Source organism: Brachyhypopomus gauderio, chromosome 18 (genome assembly GCF_052324685.1).
Source record: "Brachyhypopomus gauderio isolate BG-103 chromosome 18, BGAUD_0.2, whole genome shotgun sequence".
NCBI classification, from domain to species: domain Eukaryota; kingdom Metazoa; phylum Chordata; class Actinopteri; order Gymnotiformes; family Hypopomidae; genus Brachyhypopomus; species Brachyhypopomus gauderio.
The window spans coordinates 15,055,181-15,073,948 of NC_135228.1; the positions used below are offsets into that span (position 1 = coordinate 15,055,181).

The 18,768-nt window shown below is 38.6% G+C and overlaps 1 protein-coding gene and 1 long non-coding RNA gene across 4 annotated transcripts in view; one reads left to right on the forward strand and one right to left on the reverse strand.

The window, feature by feature from the left end:
• Nucleotides 1-618: 618 nt before the first annotated feature.
• The window catches only part of LOC143481487 (complement factor B-like), a 52,260-nt gene continuing 34,110 nt past the window's right edge, over nt 619-18,768 (forward strand). The window contains exons 1-18 of one of the 3 annotated variants that reach the window (XM_076979525.1): nt 619-707; nt 6,616-6,816; nt 6,913-7,098; nt 7,209-7,382; nt 7,970-8,056; nt 8,305-8,438; nt 8,794-8,941; nt 9,043-9,174; nt 9,263-9,358; nt 9,569-9,706; nt 9,859-9,965; nt 11,999-12,128; nt 12,247-12,391; nt 12,482-12,561; nt 12,727-12,836; nt 13,762-13,888; nt 15,043-15,092; nt 15,240-15,546. In XM_076979525.1, coding sequence (XP_076835640.1) covers nt 644-707; nt 6,616-6,816; nt 6,913-7,098; nt 7,209-7,382; nt 7,970-8,056; nt 8,305-8,438; nt 8,794-8,941; nt 9,043-9,174; nt 9,263-9,358; nt 9,569-9,706; nt 9,859-9,965; nt 11,999-12,128; nt 12,247-12,391; nt 12,482-12,561; nt 12,727-12,836; nt 13,762-13,888; nt 15,043-15,092; nt 15,240-15,410 — 2,280 coding nt within the window. In that variant the 5' untranslated portion in view covers nt 619-643 and the 3' untranslated portion in view covers nt 15,411-15,546. Of the gene's footprint in view, nt 708-6,615; nt 6,817-6,912; nt 7,099-7,208; nt 7,383-7,969; nt 8,057-8,304; nt 8,439-8,793; nt 8,942-9,042; nt 9,175-9,262; nt 9,359-9,568; nt 9,707-9,858; nt 9,966-11,998; nt 12,129-12,246; nt 12,392-12,481; nt 12,562-12,726; nt 12,837-13,761; nt 13,889-15,042; nt 15,093-15,239; nt 15,547-18,317; nt 18,419-18,768 lie in introns of those variants that run through there. The other 2 variants (XM_076979526.1, XM_076979527.1) reach the window with 2 other exon arrangements.
• Nucleotides 14,409-17,377, reverse strand: LOC143481488 (uncharacterized). The gene is made up of 4 exons (XR_013122032.1): nt 17,323-17,377; nt 15,736-15,771; nt 15,324-15,398; nt 14,409-15,116 (listed from the first exon to the last, which is right to left on the reverse strand). It is a non-coding gene; the product is annotated as an uncharacterized LOC143481488 (long non-coding RNA).

Genomic DNA, 18,768 nt, shown 5'->3' on the forward strand with positions numbered 1-18,768 from the left:
AGTATATTAATATATAGTAACCCACCGCTTTTAATGACCAGTAATGTCAACGGCGTTGTAACGACAGGAAAAGTAATTAATTATATTATCCCGTTACTGACAAAATGATGCCGTTACCCAACACCGTTATTTTTAACGGCGTTATTCGCAACACTGGTCATTGCAGGCACCTTCTGTTTATTCTGTATTTCAGTCTGTATTTCAGATGAGAATTATTTTCTTGTTTGCAAAGCTAGGGAGTTTTGGATAGAAAGTTTGTTCAACGAGGTTATTTGCATTGCATGTAAGTATAGGTAAAGTTCCACTCTTACACAATAATGTAGATTACAGTACTTCTCTTGTCTATTACACATGGAAACGGTGTGTTCTCTATCTCTCTCTCTCTCTCTCTCTCTCTATATATATATATATATATATATATATATATATATATATATATATATAAATATAATTTACAACAATATATATAATACAGAATAATATAACAACCTCTGTGAGTCAAGTATTTTATAAGTGGCTCTTACTGTTTTACTTCCTATTAAAAAGTGACAATATTTCTATATGGCCATGCCTACCCCTACTATATAAGTATGCATCTGCCTTTCTACTTCCTTATCATCTCATTTAAGCTTGTAAAGGCAACATGGTGTCTGTTCTTAGTCTGATTTTATTCAGTTTTATAATAGGCTACTGTCCGCTTGTAACTGGTAAGTCCTGATGATTTTGACTAAGTTTCGCTGGCCGGTAAAAACGTACATAATTATAATTTAAAAGCAACAATTTTTTAAATAATTTTAAAGAGATCTTTATTAGCTGACTTTTATTAACTTAGATCAAGTCTTGTTTAACAAATTGGATTACAATAACGTACAATGTTACGTGTATTCTACCGGCCTTACGTCTACTGACCACTCAGCATGTTTATGGTTTGTTTCTGGCAAGGCACACTTTGTTTTGGTAAACATAACTGGTTGGGTATCTGTTACGCGAGTTTGGTACATTTGGTCAAGTACGAACGACGTTGTTAAGCCCGAGAATGGTCCAGAACACCGATCTCTGGTCCTTTCGATCTGGTCTCTGGTCTACAGAGTTCTGCTGCGTTCCGCTCCGGTGATTGGTTAATTGTGTGATGTTACCGATTCGGTTTATCACATATGGAAGTTATTCGGTCTCAGTATTAAAAATTAAAATGTAATACGCAAAACGGCAATGTAATCCTAATCCCAATTAAAATAAAGGCTTAAAATAAAGCATCAAAATCTATGTGTAAATGAAATATTTACAAAAATTGCGTTTGACTTTGAATTTTGAAGTTGCTTGAGTGGAACATGTAAATGCATACCTAGGATTACATTGCCATTTTGCATATTAAATTTAAATTTTAATACTGAGACTGAACAACTTCTATAATCACAGTGGTGATTTTGGCCGCTGGAGTGTTTATACCCAAGGGAAAAAACAGCAAACGGATAAACCTAGTGCATAACATTTAGCAAAGCTAAACGAAATATTCCCCACATCAGCTGAACGTAATTTCGCACCCTTAGGGTACGTTTAATTTTTTTATTTGATTGTGTCAAAGCAGAAAATGATGCATTACATTTTAGTCCTGCTCATGGAGTATAGTCCTGGAGTATTTACCTTGGGACAAAAAATGTCAATGAAAGTCACATAGTTATGATCACATCTTGATTGAACAGCTTTTATGACGTAGGCTATAGTTTGTGACAAGTACATAATCCTCTATGCTGTGCTAAATGCATAGTTTGTGTATGCATTACTAGTTGTAATCTAAGGAAACGTTGCTCAGGCAAAATTCATTAATCACCACAAGGAAATCCTCCAATGCAATAAGTGCATTTCAATAGGCAATTTAAATAACAACATCACTAGTGAGAAGCACACAAACATCAGCAAGGGAAATGGAGATTTGTGCCATTGATTCACAGTGTTGATCCTATATCGAACAGCTAAAACAATGAATAAAACATAGCAGGCTGGTGACACTTTATTAGGTACACCTTGCTAGTACCGGATTGGGCCCTCTTTTGCCTTCAGAACTGCCTTAATCCTTCATGTTGGCTGCACATCCATGATGCGGATCTCCCGTTCCACCACATCCCAAAGATGCTCTATTGGATTGAGATCTGGTGACAGTGGAGGCCATTCGAGTACAGTGAATTCATTGTCGTGTTCAAGAAACCTATCTGAGATGATTCGCGCTTTTTGATATGCTGTGTTATCCTGCTGGGAGTAGCCATCAGAAGATGGGTACACTGTGGTCATAAAGGGATTGACATGGTCAGCAACAATATTCAGGTAGCCCATGGTGTTCACACGATGCTCATTGGTACTAATGGGCCCAAAGTGTGCCAGGAAAATATTCCCCACATCATTGCACCACCACCACCAGCCTGAACCATTGATACAAGGCAGGATGGTTCCCAAGGCTGGACTGGGACAAAAAATCGGCCCTGTCATTTTTGGTTCAGACCGGCCCCTCATAATTAGCAGAGCACAACCGACTTGTAATGTGGGGTACCACGTGGAAAAAAATAATTAAAAAAATTACTGGTTAGTCACTGGATTCAATCTTAGCATTATTATATCATAATCACTATTATGATTTTATTGAAATCATCTCTAATATGTATTTTTTGAATTTCTTCGATATAACAGTTCAATTCTAATTCTTCAGGTTAAAGGTGCTCACTTCTTTAAACACCTATAACATGTATTTGTATCTGTCACGGTGAGGCGGCCCCCTACCGGCCGCCTCTGTCCACAGCGGCTGTTGTTGTTGTTGTTTTGTGACGTCATGTGCGTCCCTCAGGTGGGCGGAGCCCGTGATCCGTCTTACCTGAGGGTCTATATGTCTTGTCTTTGTACCAGTTGACCGCTGGTCATTATATCCTTAATTTGGATCTTTTGCATGGGTTTTGGTTTGCACACTTTCTATTAAACCATCTTTTTTCCCTGAGACTTGGCGTGATCGCTTCCTTTTCAGTTGCTCACACCGCCCGTCACAGTATCCGGCTACAAACAAAGCTGTTTTATGAATTCATGCAACGCAAACATGTCTTAAAAGCATTTTACATCGTTTTACTCTTATTCAGTGTGGGCATATCTTTTGCTAATATTACTTATATATATATTTTTTTACACTTACTGTAGTCATGCTTAAATTGCAAAGCTTTTATTTATCATTTAAAAGTTTTTAAATCTGTAATTGCACTTGTTTGAGTGCTTTAAAAAACATGTTGAACCACAGCATAGAGGCTACAAATTCAAACTACTATGCAGCCTTTCAACACGCCTTTAACATAAATATCTAAAATGCTATGATAGCCTAAAATGGACACTTGCTGCTCATCCAACACTTCTCAGTTTTGACCATTTGCTATTTTATCAGAATAAGGCTGCCAGATTTTGGGAAGTATACAAATACCAATTAATATTAATACTAATCAATCGCCATTGCTCATCATTCTCATGTAATAAAGTCCCCGTTTTATCCTAACATTACTATCTGCTTACGTACTACACTTTCCCGCTCAGTTTGTCCCTCGGTTTTTCTTTCACAAGCCTGCATCTCTGGCTGCTGCTCCCCCTGTCTGCTGCTGTCTTCACCTACAGAGGACGCGGAGGCTACAGCAGCGAACATGTCTGTGATTTTTACACATTTTGTAGCATCTTCATTGAAACTCTTCAATTTCTTTGTGCGTAACTTCTCCGCACCCCCTTTCTGCCGCTTCTGTTGCTCCATGCTGCCTCTCCTATAACAACGTGCTCAACACTGAAGGTAGCGGGAGTTACAGTGGACCACGCAGAGAAAGAGTGGGGCCGCTATATCCTGATTGGTTCAGTCCACTGTCTATATTGAAGATGGGCCAATGGGACACTAGCCCGGTCTCTTAGAAAAAAAGAGAAGAAAAAAAATCCATCGGCCCCTAAGGACTGTCGGGTCCGCAGAGAGTTTTTAGAAAGGCCTAGGGATAAAGGTGACCTGGCACTACCAAATATGAGAAACTACTACTGGGCATCTAATATTCAAAAGGTCATATATTGGTATCAGAGTCCACAGCTGGATTGGTGTAAGATTGAGGCAAACTCCTGGACCTCTACCTCACTTTCTGCTTTGGTCACCACTGGATTACCACTTTCACCCTCTAAATTTACTTCTAGCCCTGTGGTATCTTCCACTCTTAGGATATGGACGCAATTTAGACATTTCAAACTAAAAGAATTCTCTATATACAGCCCTATTTGTAATAACCACCTTTTCCCTGCCGCCAGAATAGACCACATGGAGGAGGAAAGGTTTGGATACATGTGAACATTTCTATATAGATGGTATTTTTGCTAATTTCATTGACATCTCAGCCAAATTCCACTTACAAAAATATGACCTATTCAGATATTTTCAGGTCCGTCATTTCATACAAAGCCAGAGTCCTACATTTCCTACATCTCCAGCAGATTCAGGACTGGAGAAGATTTTGCGTAACCCTATGCATGGGAGGAGACATATTGCAAACATCTCAAATATAACTAACTCTCTTCAGACAACGACATTAGATGGGATTAGAACTGCATGGTCGGAAGAACTTGGTTCTGAAATTTCTGAATACTTCTGGGAACACGCGCTGGAAAGAATCAATGGAACATCATCCTGCGCCCGGCTTAGCTTGATACAGTTCAAAGTCCTTCACAGAACTTACTACACCAAATCTAAGCTTTCAAAAATTTATAACGACCTTGACGACAGGTGTGAGCGCTGCAATTCTTCTCCAGCAAACATGACCCATATGTTTTGGAGTTGCCCCAAGTTAACTGAATTTTGGTCATCTATCTGTAAAACACTCAATGATGCATTTAATACCAAAATCAAACCATCTGCAGATATGGCCATATTTGGAGTGTTGATTGACGAGCACATGCTACCCATTGACAAGAGGAACGCTTTCGCCTTTGCATCTTTGATAGCCCGTAGAAATATAGTATTACATTGGAAATCCCCTGAACCACCCAAAATGTTGGTCTGGCTCACTGAATTAATGTTTTTCTTGAAATTGGAGAAAGTTAAATATTTTACTAGAGGATCAACACGACAATTTCACAAGATGTGGGATCCTTTGATTGAGTACTTTAAAAATCTCAAGACCCTTCCATAAGGCTATGGAGCCCTGATATATATACTTTATATGTACTTCATTTTGCTTAGTACTTAAATAGGTAATTCCCCCACTGTCTGTCATCATTATTCATTTATTTACTTATTTATTTTATTTATTATTATATATATTATTTTTTTAAATTGTATTTTATATTTGTTTATTTACTTATTTTATTTATTTATTTGTTTATTCTTTACAGCAGTATATGGGTGTTGTGGGTGGGTGGGGTTTGTCTGTTGAAAGAAAACAAATTTAATTCAAGATATTGTATTTGTGACGCTCGAAATATGAAGCACGACGAACGTCAACTGTGCAACACTGAACGTTTAATGAAAACAAACAAACACGTGAAGCTCCGTGCGGAGTGCAAACAGACAACACACCTCTCACACAGGCACGAAACTTTAGACAAAGACGAGCACAAGACACTGCGCGAACGCACATTAAATAGGTGAATAACCCAAACCCTCGTGATCTCGAGACAAGGCACAGGTGCGACTACGAACACGCTCACGAACAACCCACACCCACGGAAGTACATACATGGACATAACGACACGCAGACAACGTAGCAGCACGCCCACAGGGAAGGGTCCGGAGCTGTGACCGTGACAGTATTCTACTGCATATTACTTTGTGCCTTCTTGAATAAAATATATTTACAAAAAGGGCGTTACTAAATAATAGAAATGAAACACATTGAGCAGGCTCACTGCGTGTTTACTTTTCATCAGCGTCAAAGAAGCATTAAAACAATGGCAAATGTTTGGAGAAATATGATCATATTTGATGGGGATTTTACTCTTTCTTATATAAATGAATGTAAGTGTTGGGTTCCGTGTAAAGTGGTTAGATCACTCTTTGGTTTAAAAGAAAACTGGATGGAGACGGATTTCAAATATGAAGTGCTGTTTATTCTGCTACAGGCTACAGGCTCTCCTGCTTCTCTACTTTCGTTTTTTTAATTGCACTCCCTCTCAACACAGACCATGTGACTCCTTCAACCAATCACCCAACAGAACAGATTACTTACATGAGAACAAAACATTATTAGTTTGTACTACTAGAACCTAAATTAAATATATATATCTTAGAAATAATAAATCTTTTTAACTACTTAGTAGTACATTATAACAAATAGAAAGCTTACATGAGTATTGCAAGCTTAATGGGAATCTGCTCAATCAACTTCAATCAGGACTGCAAATATATATTATAATACATATGATTAGAGAGAGAGAGAGAGAGAGAGAGAGATTTGGCATGCAGCAAAACTAACCAATATGCTTTGCTTGAACAAATGGAAATGCTGTTACCAATGTCATTTCCTCATTTAAAACACCTCCACTGGTTCCAAACCCTGTTTCTTAATATTACTTGCCATTTCGTCACAGTTTGTTAAGGCTGTATCAGATCTCACTTGTGTTGTTTTCTGTAGGTGGTCCAACTTCACATCAGTGCTCTGACAGAAACCTGGCCATTCAAGGAGGCAGATTAACTCTTTCCAAGATGTATAATGATGGTAGTGTATTGAAGTACCACTGCCCAGAGGGTTATTATCCACATCCTGTGGTAATTCGCAAATGTTTCAGAGGCCAGTGGGATCCTGCACCCAGCAGAAAACAGCCACAGTGCAAACGTAAGCAGCACACCAATGTAACACGTCTCCTCTGTAATAAATGACACATTATCCTTCATTATAGACCACTGTCTCACAGTCTTTCTCATTCTACAGGGGTCACATGCCCTAATCCAAATGTTTTGAAAAATGGAGTTGTTGACCCCTACAAGAAGATTTACTACGTGAATGACACAACAACTTATAGGTGTAACTCTGATTACACATTCCGAGGTTCCTCCACACGAGTGTGCCAGGCTAATGGGAAATGGAGTGGTGGCACACCGATTTGTAGTCGTAACTGTAAGTACAGAGATGTTCCACTGGTCTTGCTGCTATTTGTATTAAGTTATCATCTGTATAATCATTAAAACTATGAAGATGTTTCATGTTGAAATGTACCCAACCCACAGATGACCACTGCCCTGATCCTGGTACCCCCCCTGGTGCCAGCAGAACAGGCCACATCTTCAACATTGATGACACAGTTACCTACCGCTGCAATAACAAATTGATGTTGCTGGGTTCTAAAATTCGTGTGTGTCAGGATGATGGACAGTGGTCTGGGCAAGAACCGGAGTGCTATGGTGAAGACCCTGGCCTACAACACACTGCTGCACATCACACTAATAGCTCTCAAATGTATCGTGTGTTATCTGCAGCGGTGTAGTCCTAAAAAAATAAGTGCGGGTCGTTTTTGGTGTGGCGGTGTAGCGATTCTAAATTGTTGGGGGGGGGGGGGGGATTGGCGATCGTAAGTTGTTGAGCAGGGGGGTGGGGGGTGGCGAGTGTAAGTTGTTGAGCGGGGGGGTGGCGATCGATCGCCAGGAGTTGGCAAATTACTAACACATCATGTATTAACCTAGCGTTTGACGTTACAGTCTCAGCAAGAGCAACATCCAGTTAAAATAAGTGGGGGGACGGTGTTCCCCCGCTACACACTCCCAGTATACCACTGGGGGACACACGTCCCCCCTGTTAAAATAAGTGGGCCCCCCCCACTACACCCCTGGTTATCTGGGAATAAAATTAATTATCGCTTTTACAATCTATAACAGCCTTTTAGTCACATATGTACTAATTAATTCTGTTCCTGTACCATATATATGCTACGAATAGTAAAATGATTATGATGGATGTCCTGATGTCACCTATGCTGTGTTCTTCATTTTAGCTGTTTTCACATATGACACTCCAGAGGAAGTAGCAGAGGCTTTCAGCAGTTCTCTACAGACTACGTTAATCATGCATGAGGAAACAGGTAGAGGAGCACTGCACAGCTCACATTTTCCTATTCGTTTCAAGTGACTTTGATATCTAAAAACCTGAAAACCCACAGACCACACATTTAGTTTTACATTATTTTTTTGGTGACATGGATATCTCTGTATATTTACTATATTTTTATTCACTGATCCTATTTATGTTAATGTTTCCTGCTGAATGTATTGTACATTGTAAATCACAAATAAGCCTGACTTAACAGCACACCTGTTTTACATGTTTCAGGTAAAGAAGGGAAGAGAATCAAACTGGAGCAGGGTGGGAAACTGGACATCTACATTGCCCTGGACGCATCTGACAGCATAGATGAAAATGATTTTAACGAAGCAAAGAGTATCATTAAGCAACTCATAGAAAAAGTTAGTATGAATGTTTTAATTGTTGGATTCCAAATTACCAATCTTAATCTCAACATTTGTGATTGTTCTGATAAATTTGATTTTAAATATTCGTAAGTTTCTAAACTAGAATGTCAAATGTCCAGTTATTCTCTCATTTACTGTGTACTGTTCCACATCAGAATGGCCTCACATACAGATATCACGTGTCCTTTTGACGGCAGTGGTTTTAAATTTACTCTCAATCCTAACATTTGTGATTGCTTTTGATTGATTTGATATTTTATTTGAAATATTCACAAGTTTCACCCACAACAGAATGGGTTCACATAAGGGTAATTAATCTTTACTGTTTTAAATCCTGTTCTATCAACAGATTCGCTACTATCAGGTCTCCCCAAACTACGAAATCATTATTTTTGCCACAGAAGTGACAAGAATAGTTAGTATTGCAGATTACAAGCGGAATGATGATGAGAAACTGGATAAAGTTCTTCGGGACCTGGAAGGGTTTAATTATGATGGTAAGTTTTTATTTTAAAGTGCATCTTTTTTAATAATACATACTAAAATTCCAGAATACTACGTGCTGTGGTTCACTACAATGGACTTTTGTAATTGGCAGCAAAAGGAATCAAAACAGGAACCGACATCTCAAAAGCATATGGAGCAATTCTGGAGAGCATCAGTTTTGAAAAGACCAGAAATCCAAAGGCCTTTAATGACATACATCATGTTATAATTATGTTTACTGATGGTAATGACTTTAGTACTCAACAATGCTTTCTTCATAATATAGTCTTAATATCCTCTAAACTTACAAGTTCCTATTTTACTCTCTGAAGGCCTTTATAATATAGGAGGGAACCCCATACATAATATTAGAGCAATCCAAGACGAAGTGTTCTATGACCAAATGGAGAAGCGTGATGAATATCTTGGTGAGGAAACCTTGCATTTTATGTTATGCAGTTTGGATTCCTCTTTCTGTACTAGCAATGAAATCATGTATATAAGCAGAAGATGTAAAACTCCTACATGAGCTGTAATATCTTGATCTATATTCATACATTATTATTACATACTACATATATGAAAAACATTTTAAAGGGCAGTTATAGTCCATTGACTCTGGAATTGTTACATTACAGATCTGTATGTGTTTGGTGTGGGCAATGAGGTGCTAAAAGAAGACATTGATGGCTGGGTAACAAAAAGACGAGATGAAAAGCATTTCTATTCACTCAGGAATATAGAAAATGTGCAAGAAACCTTTGATCAAATGATTGGTACTTCCGAACTTCTCTGTTCTGAAGCTCATACATTCGTTTCACTATTAATATCATTATACTCTGCTTTAGTTGTAGTGAATTCTATTCTGCATTACAGTGTGTGTGTGTGTGTGTGTGTGTGTGTGTGTATCACATGTATTTGTGTTTAGATGAGAGCACTAGTGTGAGTCTGTGTGGACTCTACAGAGACTATGATGATGGAACTCCATCATCCATGCGTCGTAGATACCCCTGGCTCATTAAGATTGATGTGACTGTGAGTATGTGTAATAATTTAAATCTTTCAATCAATGTACAAAACTTAAAACCAGAAAAGTTGGCACGTTGTGTAAATCGTAAATAAAAACAGAATACAATGACTTGCAAATCATTTTCAACCTATATGCAATTGAACACACTGCAAAGACCACATACTTAACGTTCGAACTGGTAAACTTTGTTATTTTTTGCAATTATTAGCTCATTTGGAATTTGATGCCTGCAACATGTTTCAAAAAAGCTGGCACAAGTGACAAAGAAGACAGAGAAATTTGAGGAATGCTCATCACTTATTTGGAATATCCCACAGGTGAACATGCTAATTGGGAACAGGTGGGTGCCATGATTGGGTATAAAAGCAGCTTCCTTGACATGCTCAGTCATTCACATAGAAGGATGGGGCGAGGGTCACCACTTTGTGAACAAATGCGTGGGCAAATTGTCGAACAGTTCAAGAACAACTTTTCTCAATGAGCTATTGCAAGGAATTTAGGAATTTCACCATCTACGGTCCGTAATATCATCAAAAGGTTCCGAGGATCTGGAGAAATCACTACACGTAAGGGGCAAGGCCGAAAACCAACATTGAATGCCCGTGACCTTCGATCCCTCAGGCGGTACTGCATCAAAAACCGACATCAGTGTGTAAAGGATATCACCACATGGGCTCAGGAATACTTCAGAAAACCACTGTCAGTAACTACAGTTCGTCGCTACATCTGTAAGTGCAAGTTAAAGCTCTACTATGCAAAGCAAAAGCCATTTATCAACAAGATCCAGAAACGCCGCCGGCTTTGCTGGGCCCGAGCTCATCTGAGATGGACTGATGCAAAGTGGAAAAGTGTTCTGTGGTCTGATGAGTCCACATTTCAAATTGTCTTTGGAAACTGTGGACGTCGTGTCTTACGGACCAAAGAGGAAAAGAACCATCCGGACTGTTATAGGCGCAAAGTTCAAAAGCCAGCATCTGTGATGGTATGGGGGTGCATTAGTGCCCAAGGCATGGGTAACTTACACATCTGTGAAGGCACCATTAATGCTGAAAGGTACATACAGGTTTTGGAGCAACATATGCTGCCATCCAAGCGACGTCTTTTTCATGGACGCCCCTGCTTATTTCAGCAAGACAATGCCAAGCCACATTCTGCACGTGTTACAACAGCGTGGCTTCATAGCAAAAGAGTGCGGGTCCTCCCCTGGCCTGCCTGCAGTCCAGACCTGTCCCCCATTGAAAATGTGTGGCGCATTATGAAGCGTAAAATACGACAACGGAGACCCCGGACTGTTGAACAACTTAAGCTGTACATCAAGCAAGAATGGGGAAGAATTCCACCTGAACAGCTTCAAAAATTGGTCTCCTCAGTTCCCAAACGTTTACTGAGTGTTGTTAAAAGGAAAGGCGATGTAACACAGTGGTAAAAATGTCCCTGTGCCAACTTTTTTGCAATGTGTTGCTGCCATTGAATTCTAAGTTAATGGTTATTTGCAAAACAAAATAAAGTTTCTCCGTTCGAACATTAAATATATTGTCTTTGCATTCTATTCAGCTGAATATGGGTTGAAAAAGATTTGCAAGTCATTGTATTCTGTTTTTATTTACGATTTACACAACGTGCCAACTTTTCTGGTTTTGGGGTTGTAATAATTGCTGCTGTATTAAGTTTATATCTTACAGTGAGGAAAATACGTATTTGAACACCCTGCAACTTTGCAAGTTCTCTCACTTAGAAATCATGGAGGGGTCTGAAATATCCATCTTAGGTGCATGTCCACTGTGAGAGACGTAATAAAAAAAAATCCAGAAATCACAATGTATGATTTTTTTAATCATTTAATCAAATCAAATCAATGATCAATGTGACAATCAATGCTAATATTTGGTACAGTAGCCTTTGTTTGCAATTAGAGAGGTAAGGTAATATTCAGATATGTCATATGAAATATTTTGCCTCAGTATTTCTCTTGATGTCTGTCTTTTTTTCAGCTATGAAGGAAAGTTCAAGAATTAAATCTTTTTCATGTTCTCCACAGCATGAGGATGGCAAAATATCAAACTGCTTAGGATCACTGGTTACTCCTAAATTTATTCTAACAGCTGCCCACTGCTTTAGGATTGATGATAAATCTGAAAAGATCAAAGTTGAGGCACCCAATGCTAGAGGTACAATATGCATTTGAAAGTAGAGTAATTTTAAGATGAAATTTTAACAAATAAAAATATACAAGCATCGTAAAACATACTAAATAGTCCCTCTAATACCTCTTTCACTTGTAACCAGACATATTACCAAAAGTGAAGGAATACATCCCTCACCCCAAATTCAAAGTTAGAGGTAAAGTGAAGGAGGGAATATCAGAGTTCTACGAGTATGATGTGGCTCTCATTGAACTAGAGAGGAGTGTAATAGTTGACATTAATCTCAGGTGAGCAAATGGGCAATGACAATTATATATGAGAATATACCGAGACCAAGTTATATCCTAACTCATTATTCTCGGCTACCTGTGTATTAGAACCATATGCATCCCCTGTACCAAGGAGACGAGTGGGGCTCTAAGGTTGTCTTCCAGTGGTGTGACATGCAAACACCACAGTGAGTTAAAGACTTTTGGGATTTCAACAAATTGAAAACCATATTTAATGTATATGTAGATATTAACGACAGACATAACAAATGTATGTGCATTATTACAAAATCTCTGTAGCAGTTAAACTGTTACAAATGTAAATAACTGTTTTCTCTTTTTTTCTCTTACAGAGGAAGAACTGATGAATAATGATCTTGTGAATGCTAATTTCATGTCAGCTAAGAAAGCGAACGATGATATTCTTCCAAAAAAAAAAGTTCAAATCAAACAGGGACATAAGGTAAAGACATATCTTACAGTCTACTGTTTAAAAGTTTTAATTTACTTTTTATCTCAAATGTTTCTTGCAAGTGCACAACATACTTTAATCATTAAAAAGAAAACCGTAGACAAGTGAGAGATCTCAGTGAAGTTAGCAGGGTAATGTCTGTATGCAAAGCCAGCAAAGCCGGGGGGGGGGGGGGGGGGGGGGGGGGGGGGTAGCAAGACTGTCAACGGACCTGTTTCTGAATACCTGCATTGACCTGCTCCCCGCCATATGGGACGCCCTAGGGATCAAAGGGTAGCAAGGCCATGAAGACATTTAAAAACCATCACTAGAACCTTAAGATCTATTCTAAAACGGACAGGTAACCAGTGCAGTGAGTGGAGTGCAGGTGTAATATGATCCCTCTTTCTCCTGTGGGTCAGGACCCTTGCAGCAGCATTCTGGTGAAATTGAGCTCTTTCGGAGAACACATAAAACTCTTACAATAATCTAGCCTTGACAAGATAAATGCATGGACACATAAATGCATGCAAGTTTCTCACAATCAGCAGTAGAGAGCATGTCCCAGACCTTAGCCATATTTTGGTGGAATTAAGTTGTCCTGCATGTAGTCATGATGTGTGATTTAAAGCTGAGCTCATTATCAAAAGTCACACCCAAGTTCTTTACACATTGTTTGGCCTTCAGATTGATTTGATTTAAATAAGTCTGAACATCATCTCTTTATGAGTCACTACCAAGAACAAGAACCTGGGCCTTCTCTTTATTTAACTGCAATAAATTGTTAGACCTTCATATATCTGTATATCACCTACACACTCAAACAGTAAGCTAATTTGATTTTAGGGCTTTAGGTTCTAAAGAAATGTTAAGTTGAATGTCATCTGCATATTGATGATAACTAATATCATGTTTTATGTTTTTTATTTTTCCTTAGAGGGCTGCATGTATTGAAGATGCCAAAAAGGAATTAAAACTAACAAATGCTAATCGGATTATTACAGACAACTTCCTGTGCACTGGTGGGATTGAACAAAATCACATAGATGATATTTCCTGCAAAGGTAAACTAAAAAAAAAAAACAAAGAAAAAAACAACACATAACATAAAAATATTGGACTAGAATAAGAGACAAAGGCTAAGTACAGAAACCTGAGGCTAGGATAAATATGAGACAAAACACAAATATGTACAAAACAGCATCTAGAAATCAATGACCAGCAATCACAAGGAACAAACACAGGTTTAAATACACAGTGTCTCACTCATCTTGATATGCCACACCTGTGAGTGGTGGATGGTTTATCTCAGCAAAGGAGAAGTACTCACTAACACAGATTTAGACCTAATAGTGATCAAAATTTGAGAGAAAAAGGCCTTTTTTTTGTACACAGGAAAAGTCTTAGATCTTTGAGTTCATAATTGGAGCAAAACCAAAAATACTGTGTGTTTTGTTCAGTGTGTGTGTGTGTGTGTGTGTGTGTGTGTATATATATATATATATATATATATATTGTATATATATATATATATATATATATATATATATATATATATATATATATATTAGTGGCAGGCCGTTATCGGCGTTAACAGAGTTCGTTCATTTGATACTCTTATCGGGCGATATAGAATTATCGCCGTTAATCTATTCTTAAAGTTGGGTTGGGAACTGGGTAAAAATAGGTAAGCAAATTATGATGACTTTCACCTTGATAGTTTAGCTCAGGTGTATTACTAACCAAATTGCACAGTAGGGGCGAGAACGAGTTTTCAAACCTGTCAATTACAAATCGCACGTGTGCTTACATGGATGTAGCCACGAAGTCACCAGGTTTGCTTCATGGAAAATTCATTTTTAGGAAGCTTCCTAATGGAGACATTGACAAGACTAAAGTTGTTTACACCTTATGCAATGTGGAATTAGTTTATTGTAGGAGTTCTACCAGTCTGAAGTACCATTTAAACGCAAAGCACCCGTTTGCTAATGCTGCTGATGCTGGGTCAAGCACTGATGCAGCCCAGGGGAAGAGTCGCTGCTGCCGAAAACAGGTTGAATGTACTAAATGTTGGCTTACACAGAGAGTGAGTCAAAAGTCACAGGGCACCATTTTATTTCAGAAACAAAAGGGGAAATGACGTAAATGAATACCCCAGCAAGTAATGAACGTTCTGTGAATTCATCTTTTGGGTACTTGCTCTGTGTCCTCCAAACAGGTGATTCTGGTGGTGCTACATTTGTGGAACAAAAGTCTCGTGTGATCCAGGTGAGGGTTTAAATCACATCCTGCCTTTGGGTAGAAAAGGTTAAGCTATAAAATGCTTCAGCTTGATCTGAAAAGTGCAGTCTAAGATTATGTCCAAGTGTATATGTGGAGATGTGCAAGTGTAACTATCTGTTTTGTTTTTAATAGGTTGGCATCATCAGCTGGGGATTAAAGGATATTTGTACAGATGTAACACAGTCTGTGGTAACAGCCAGAGACTTCCACACAAACCTCTTCAGTCCAGAAGTGCAGGCTTTCCTTAAGCAATACCTGGGTGATGGAAGAAGAGGTGCTCCTCTAACGTTTCTGAAAATGTAGTGAAGTGAAGGTCTGCTTACAGTTTCTGAAAGCACATTATATCTCTTTCTTAATAATTCTTTATTGCTTTTTCTTTGTTGGATATTTGAAGCATTTATATACAATGAGCAACACAATAAAACATTTTGCATGTTAAGAGAATGCCCTGTGTGTTTTTATACATCTAATTTGTTTTCAACTTAAGCAAAATAAGTGCTATATAAACTTATAACTACTTGATAGAGCCAGTCCTTAATCTAATGTCTTATTAAATGTTTCCTCACTGGCTCTATGCTACATGGCAGCATGAAAGAGTGCCTAAGACAATTTCATAGTTAACACCAACCTGCAGTCTGTTGTTCCTGTACTGGGTTTGAAGCAACTGAGAGAGAAGATGGGACCAAACTGGCATTTAGTATTTTTTCAGCTTCCTAACCAAACTCAAAACAGTGCTCAATGTGAGTGCGCATTAATTTTATCTTTGTAATGCTGGGTACATGATAAAAGTACAGACACTTGAAGATTTAAATGGGAGTTGTTTAATATATGATACAGTCTTGTAACACAGTTCAAAGATCTTATGCAGAGAGATGGTGGCAAAATACACACTTAATTCAAAGGGGTAGTCAAGGGCAGGCCGAGTCCGCAAATCCAAGAGATAAATTGAGCTAATCCAAAGAATCAAAGTACAAAACAGACCAGAGCAAACCATGTGCCAAAAAGGATCTGTGCCAGCGATGCAGAGCATGCTGGGAACTGAAGTCTCTGGAGTAGAGGGGTGTGACAATCTGGGTCATATAATGATTTGAATCAGCTGCCATAAATTCAGACAATGGTTTGACAAGTTACAGGGGACAGACAACCACAGCTAGACTCAAAGTAGCTGAGACACAGAGGATGCCCTTAATGAGGTAATGTCGCCAATGCAGCCATACTGAACATGAGAAAGTGGGGCCTGTCACTCACGCCTCACAATGCAAAGTGTTCCTAACTGGGCATAATGTTACAAATGCTTTGTTCTGGGTTTCACTGACATTTCTGCTCCTTTGTGTTAGCTCCCAATGAAATTGGTTTGACCTTTGCTATGAAATCTACATCTGATGACAAAGATAATTACAGATAAACACTCACAGCCGCAATGCTATACATGCACTAGCAGAAAACCCCTTTTGGCTTACACACATTTCAAAAGGCTAACAAATGTTTTTTTTTCTTGTACCATTAAGTCCAGTTCAGTGTTTGGGTTGATCATTTGTAAACTACATTACCTACTCTGCTACAGGTGTATTTTCCCTCTATACTCTCACATGTGTATTTCAAGGACACAACAGTCAGGATAATCCGTTACTCAACAACATATAACTTTTATTCTTATTCTTTCTTTTCTGTCTTGCCCCTCTAGCGCATCCCATGGCCATAACCTGTCATTACAGCAGGAAGATGTAACGCGGGGATGCGGGCGGAAGGACGAGGCACAAACTCCAGCTCGCACACTCAAACGCAGGGTTGCCAACTCTCACGCATTGAGCGTGAGACACACGCATTTGACCGTTTTCACACGCTCTCACGCCACACTTCCGATATCTCACGCCGAAAAAAAAAAATCCAGTTTATTTACCTCAGATCCACATATATGATTCAATACGTTACTAGTTCGCTAGCTCTGGCGCCATCCACCGGCGATATAACACTGAATCTGTGTCCATTTTTCGTTCGCCAACCCCCCCGCTCAACAAAATACATGGCTCCATGTTAAAATCTCACTCCAAGCGAACGTCAAAAGTTGGCAACCCTGCAAACGTCACTTTTAATGAGTGATCGATGTAGTGGACACAGCGCGCACACACAACACAAAAACAAACAGGTGACACTCAGACAAAGACGAGCACAGGACACTGCGCGAACGCACATTAAATAGGCGGTCAACGCTTACCGTCATGATCTCGAGACAAGGCACAGGTGCGACTACGAACACGCTCACTGACAACCCACACCCACGGAAGTACATACATGGACACAACGACACGCAGACAACGTAGCGGCACGCCCACAGGGAAGGGTCCGGGACTGTCACTGTGACAGAAGAACTTCAAAGCAAAATGTTTTGTCTTAACATCTTGCACAGTGATGTTTTCACACATTATCTTTTTACATGGGTTATTTCATGTATATTATTTCCTTATTGTGATTTTATGTCACATTGTGTTTTTCATTTTTAAAACATTAAAAATATTATTTCCTGAATAATCATTTATTTATTTATTTATTCCTGTTGTTAACAGCAAATTGCTAAAAGAAATTCCTCATTACACACGCTCCCTTTTTAAGCCCACAGGTCCGTGCAGTCAGTGCTGTGCATTCCTTGTGCATTTCAGACCTGCTAGACGTCTGCTGCTGTTCTCCTGTCGTCTGGGCCGAGTTATAGTGATTGTGTGAGCACGCTATGCTCCTTTGTCTCTTTATGCCTTGTTTACTGAGCTGTGCTGTGTCTATCATGGAAATGGATATTAAAGAGAACATGGCCCCATCCTCTGTTTCTGCTGCTTCTGTCACCCAGTTACAAAAGTGTTTCCCCACACACCAAGTTATCTATAAAACCAGCTGAATTCGATCACTGGGGAAGGTTATAATCCATACCAAGTGTGTTACAATTCACCCTGTTCACATTGTAATTATTACTTTAAGTGTAAAAAAATAAGTGTAAAATAGCAACGTTGCTTTTCAGTGAAATAATAGACATAGCATTGGTTTTAAATCTTTACTTTCATGGCTTGATATGTCTGAAGAACAGTGGTAATCATTTTGCATTGCATGGTACTTCGTGGTCAGTGGTTCTTTCTATTTGACTTCTTGTTAAACAGTGACAAAATGGACTGTGTTCCTTCTGGCCATGTCTACCCCACTATATAAAAATGCATTGACCCTTCTGGTTGCTTATTTTTCATACCATTTACACTACGCTCGTAAAGACAACATGGAGTTTGTCACTTGGATGAATTTGTTCATTTTTATGAGTGTGACTGTAACTGGTAAGTCCTGTTGATGTTGTCTTTAGTATAAGAGACTTCTTCACTGAACACTAAAAACAATGTTTACTGATAAAATAATCTGTAAAACTTGTTCTAATGAAAGAATATTGAGTAACATTTGTATTAGAAATACCATCATGTATTTATATTTTCTATAATTCTATATTTTGTTCCATATATTATTATTGGTTTAATCCATGATATATATCTCTCAGGTCCCTAATTGGGTCCATCAAGTTTTTCAGGATGTCCTTGTTGTTTTAATGTCCTGTCCCATCCTCAACACAATGGAGTTAGATTTTGGAGATTAGTTGAATGAAGAATCTAAATATATAAATTAAATAAAGGAA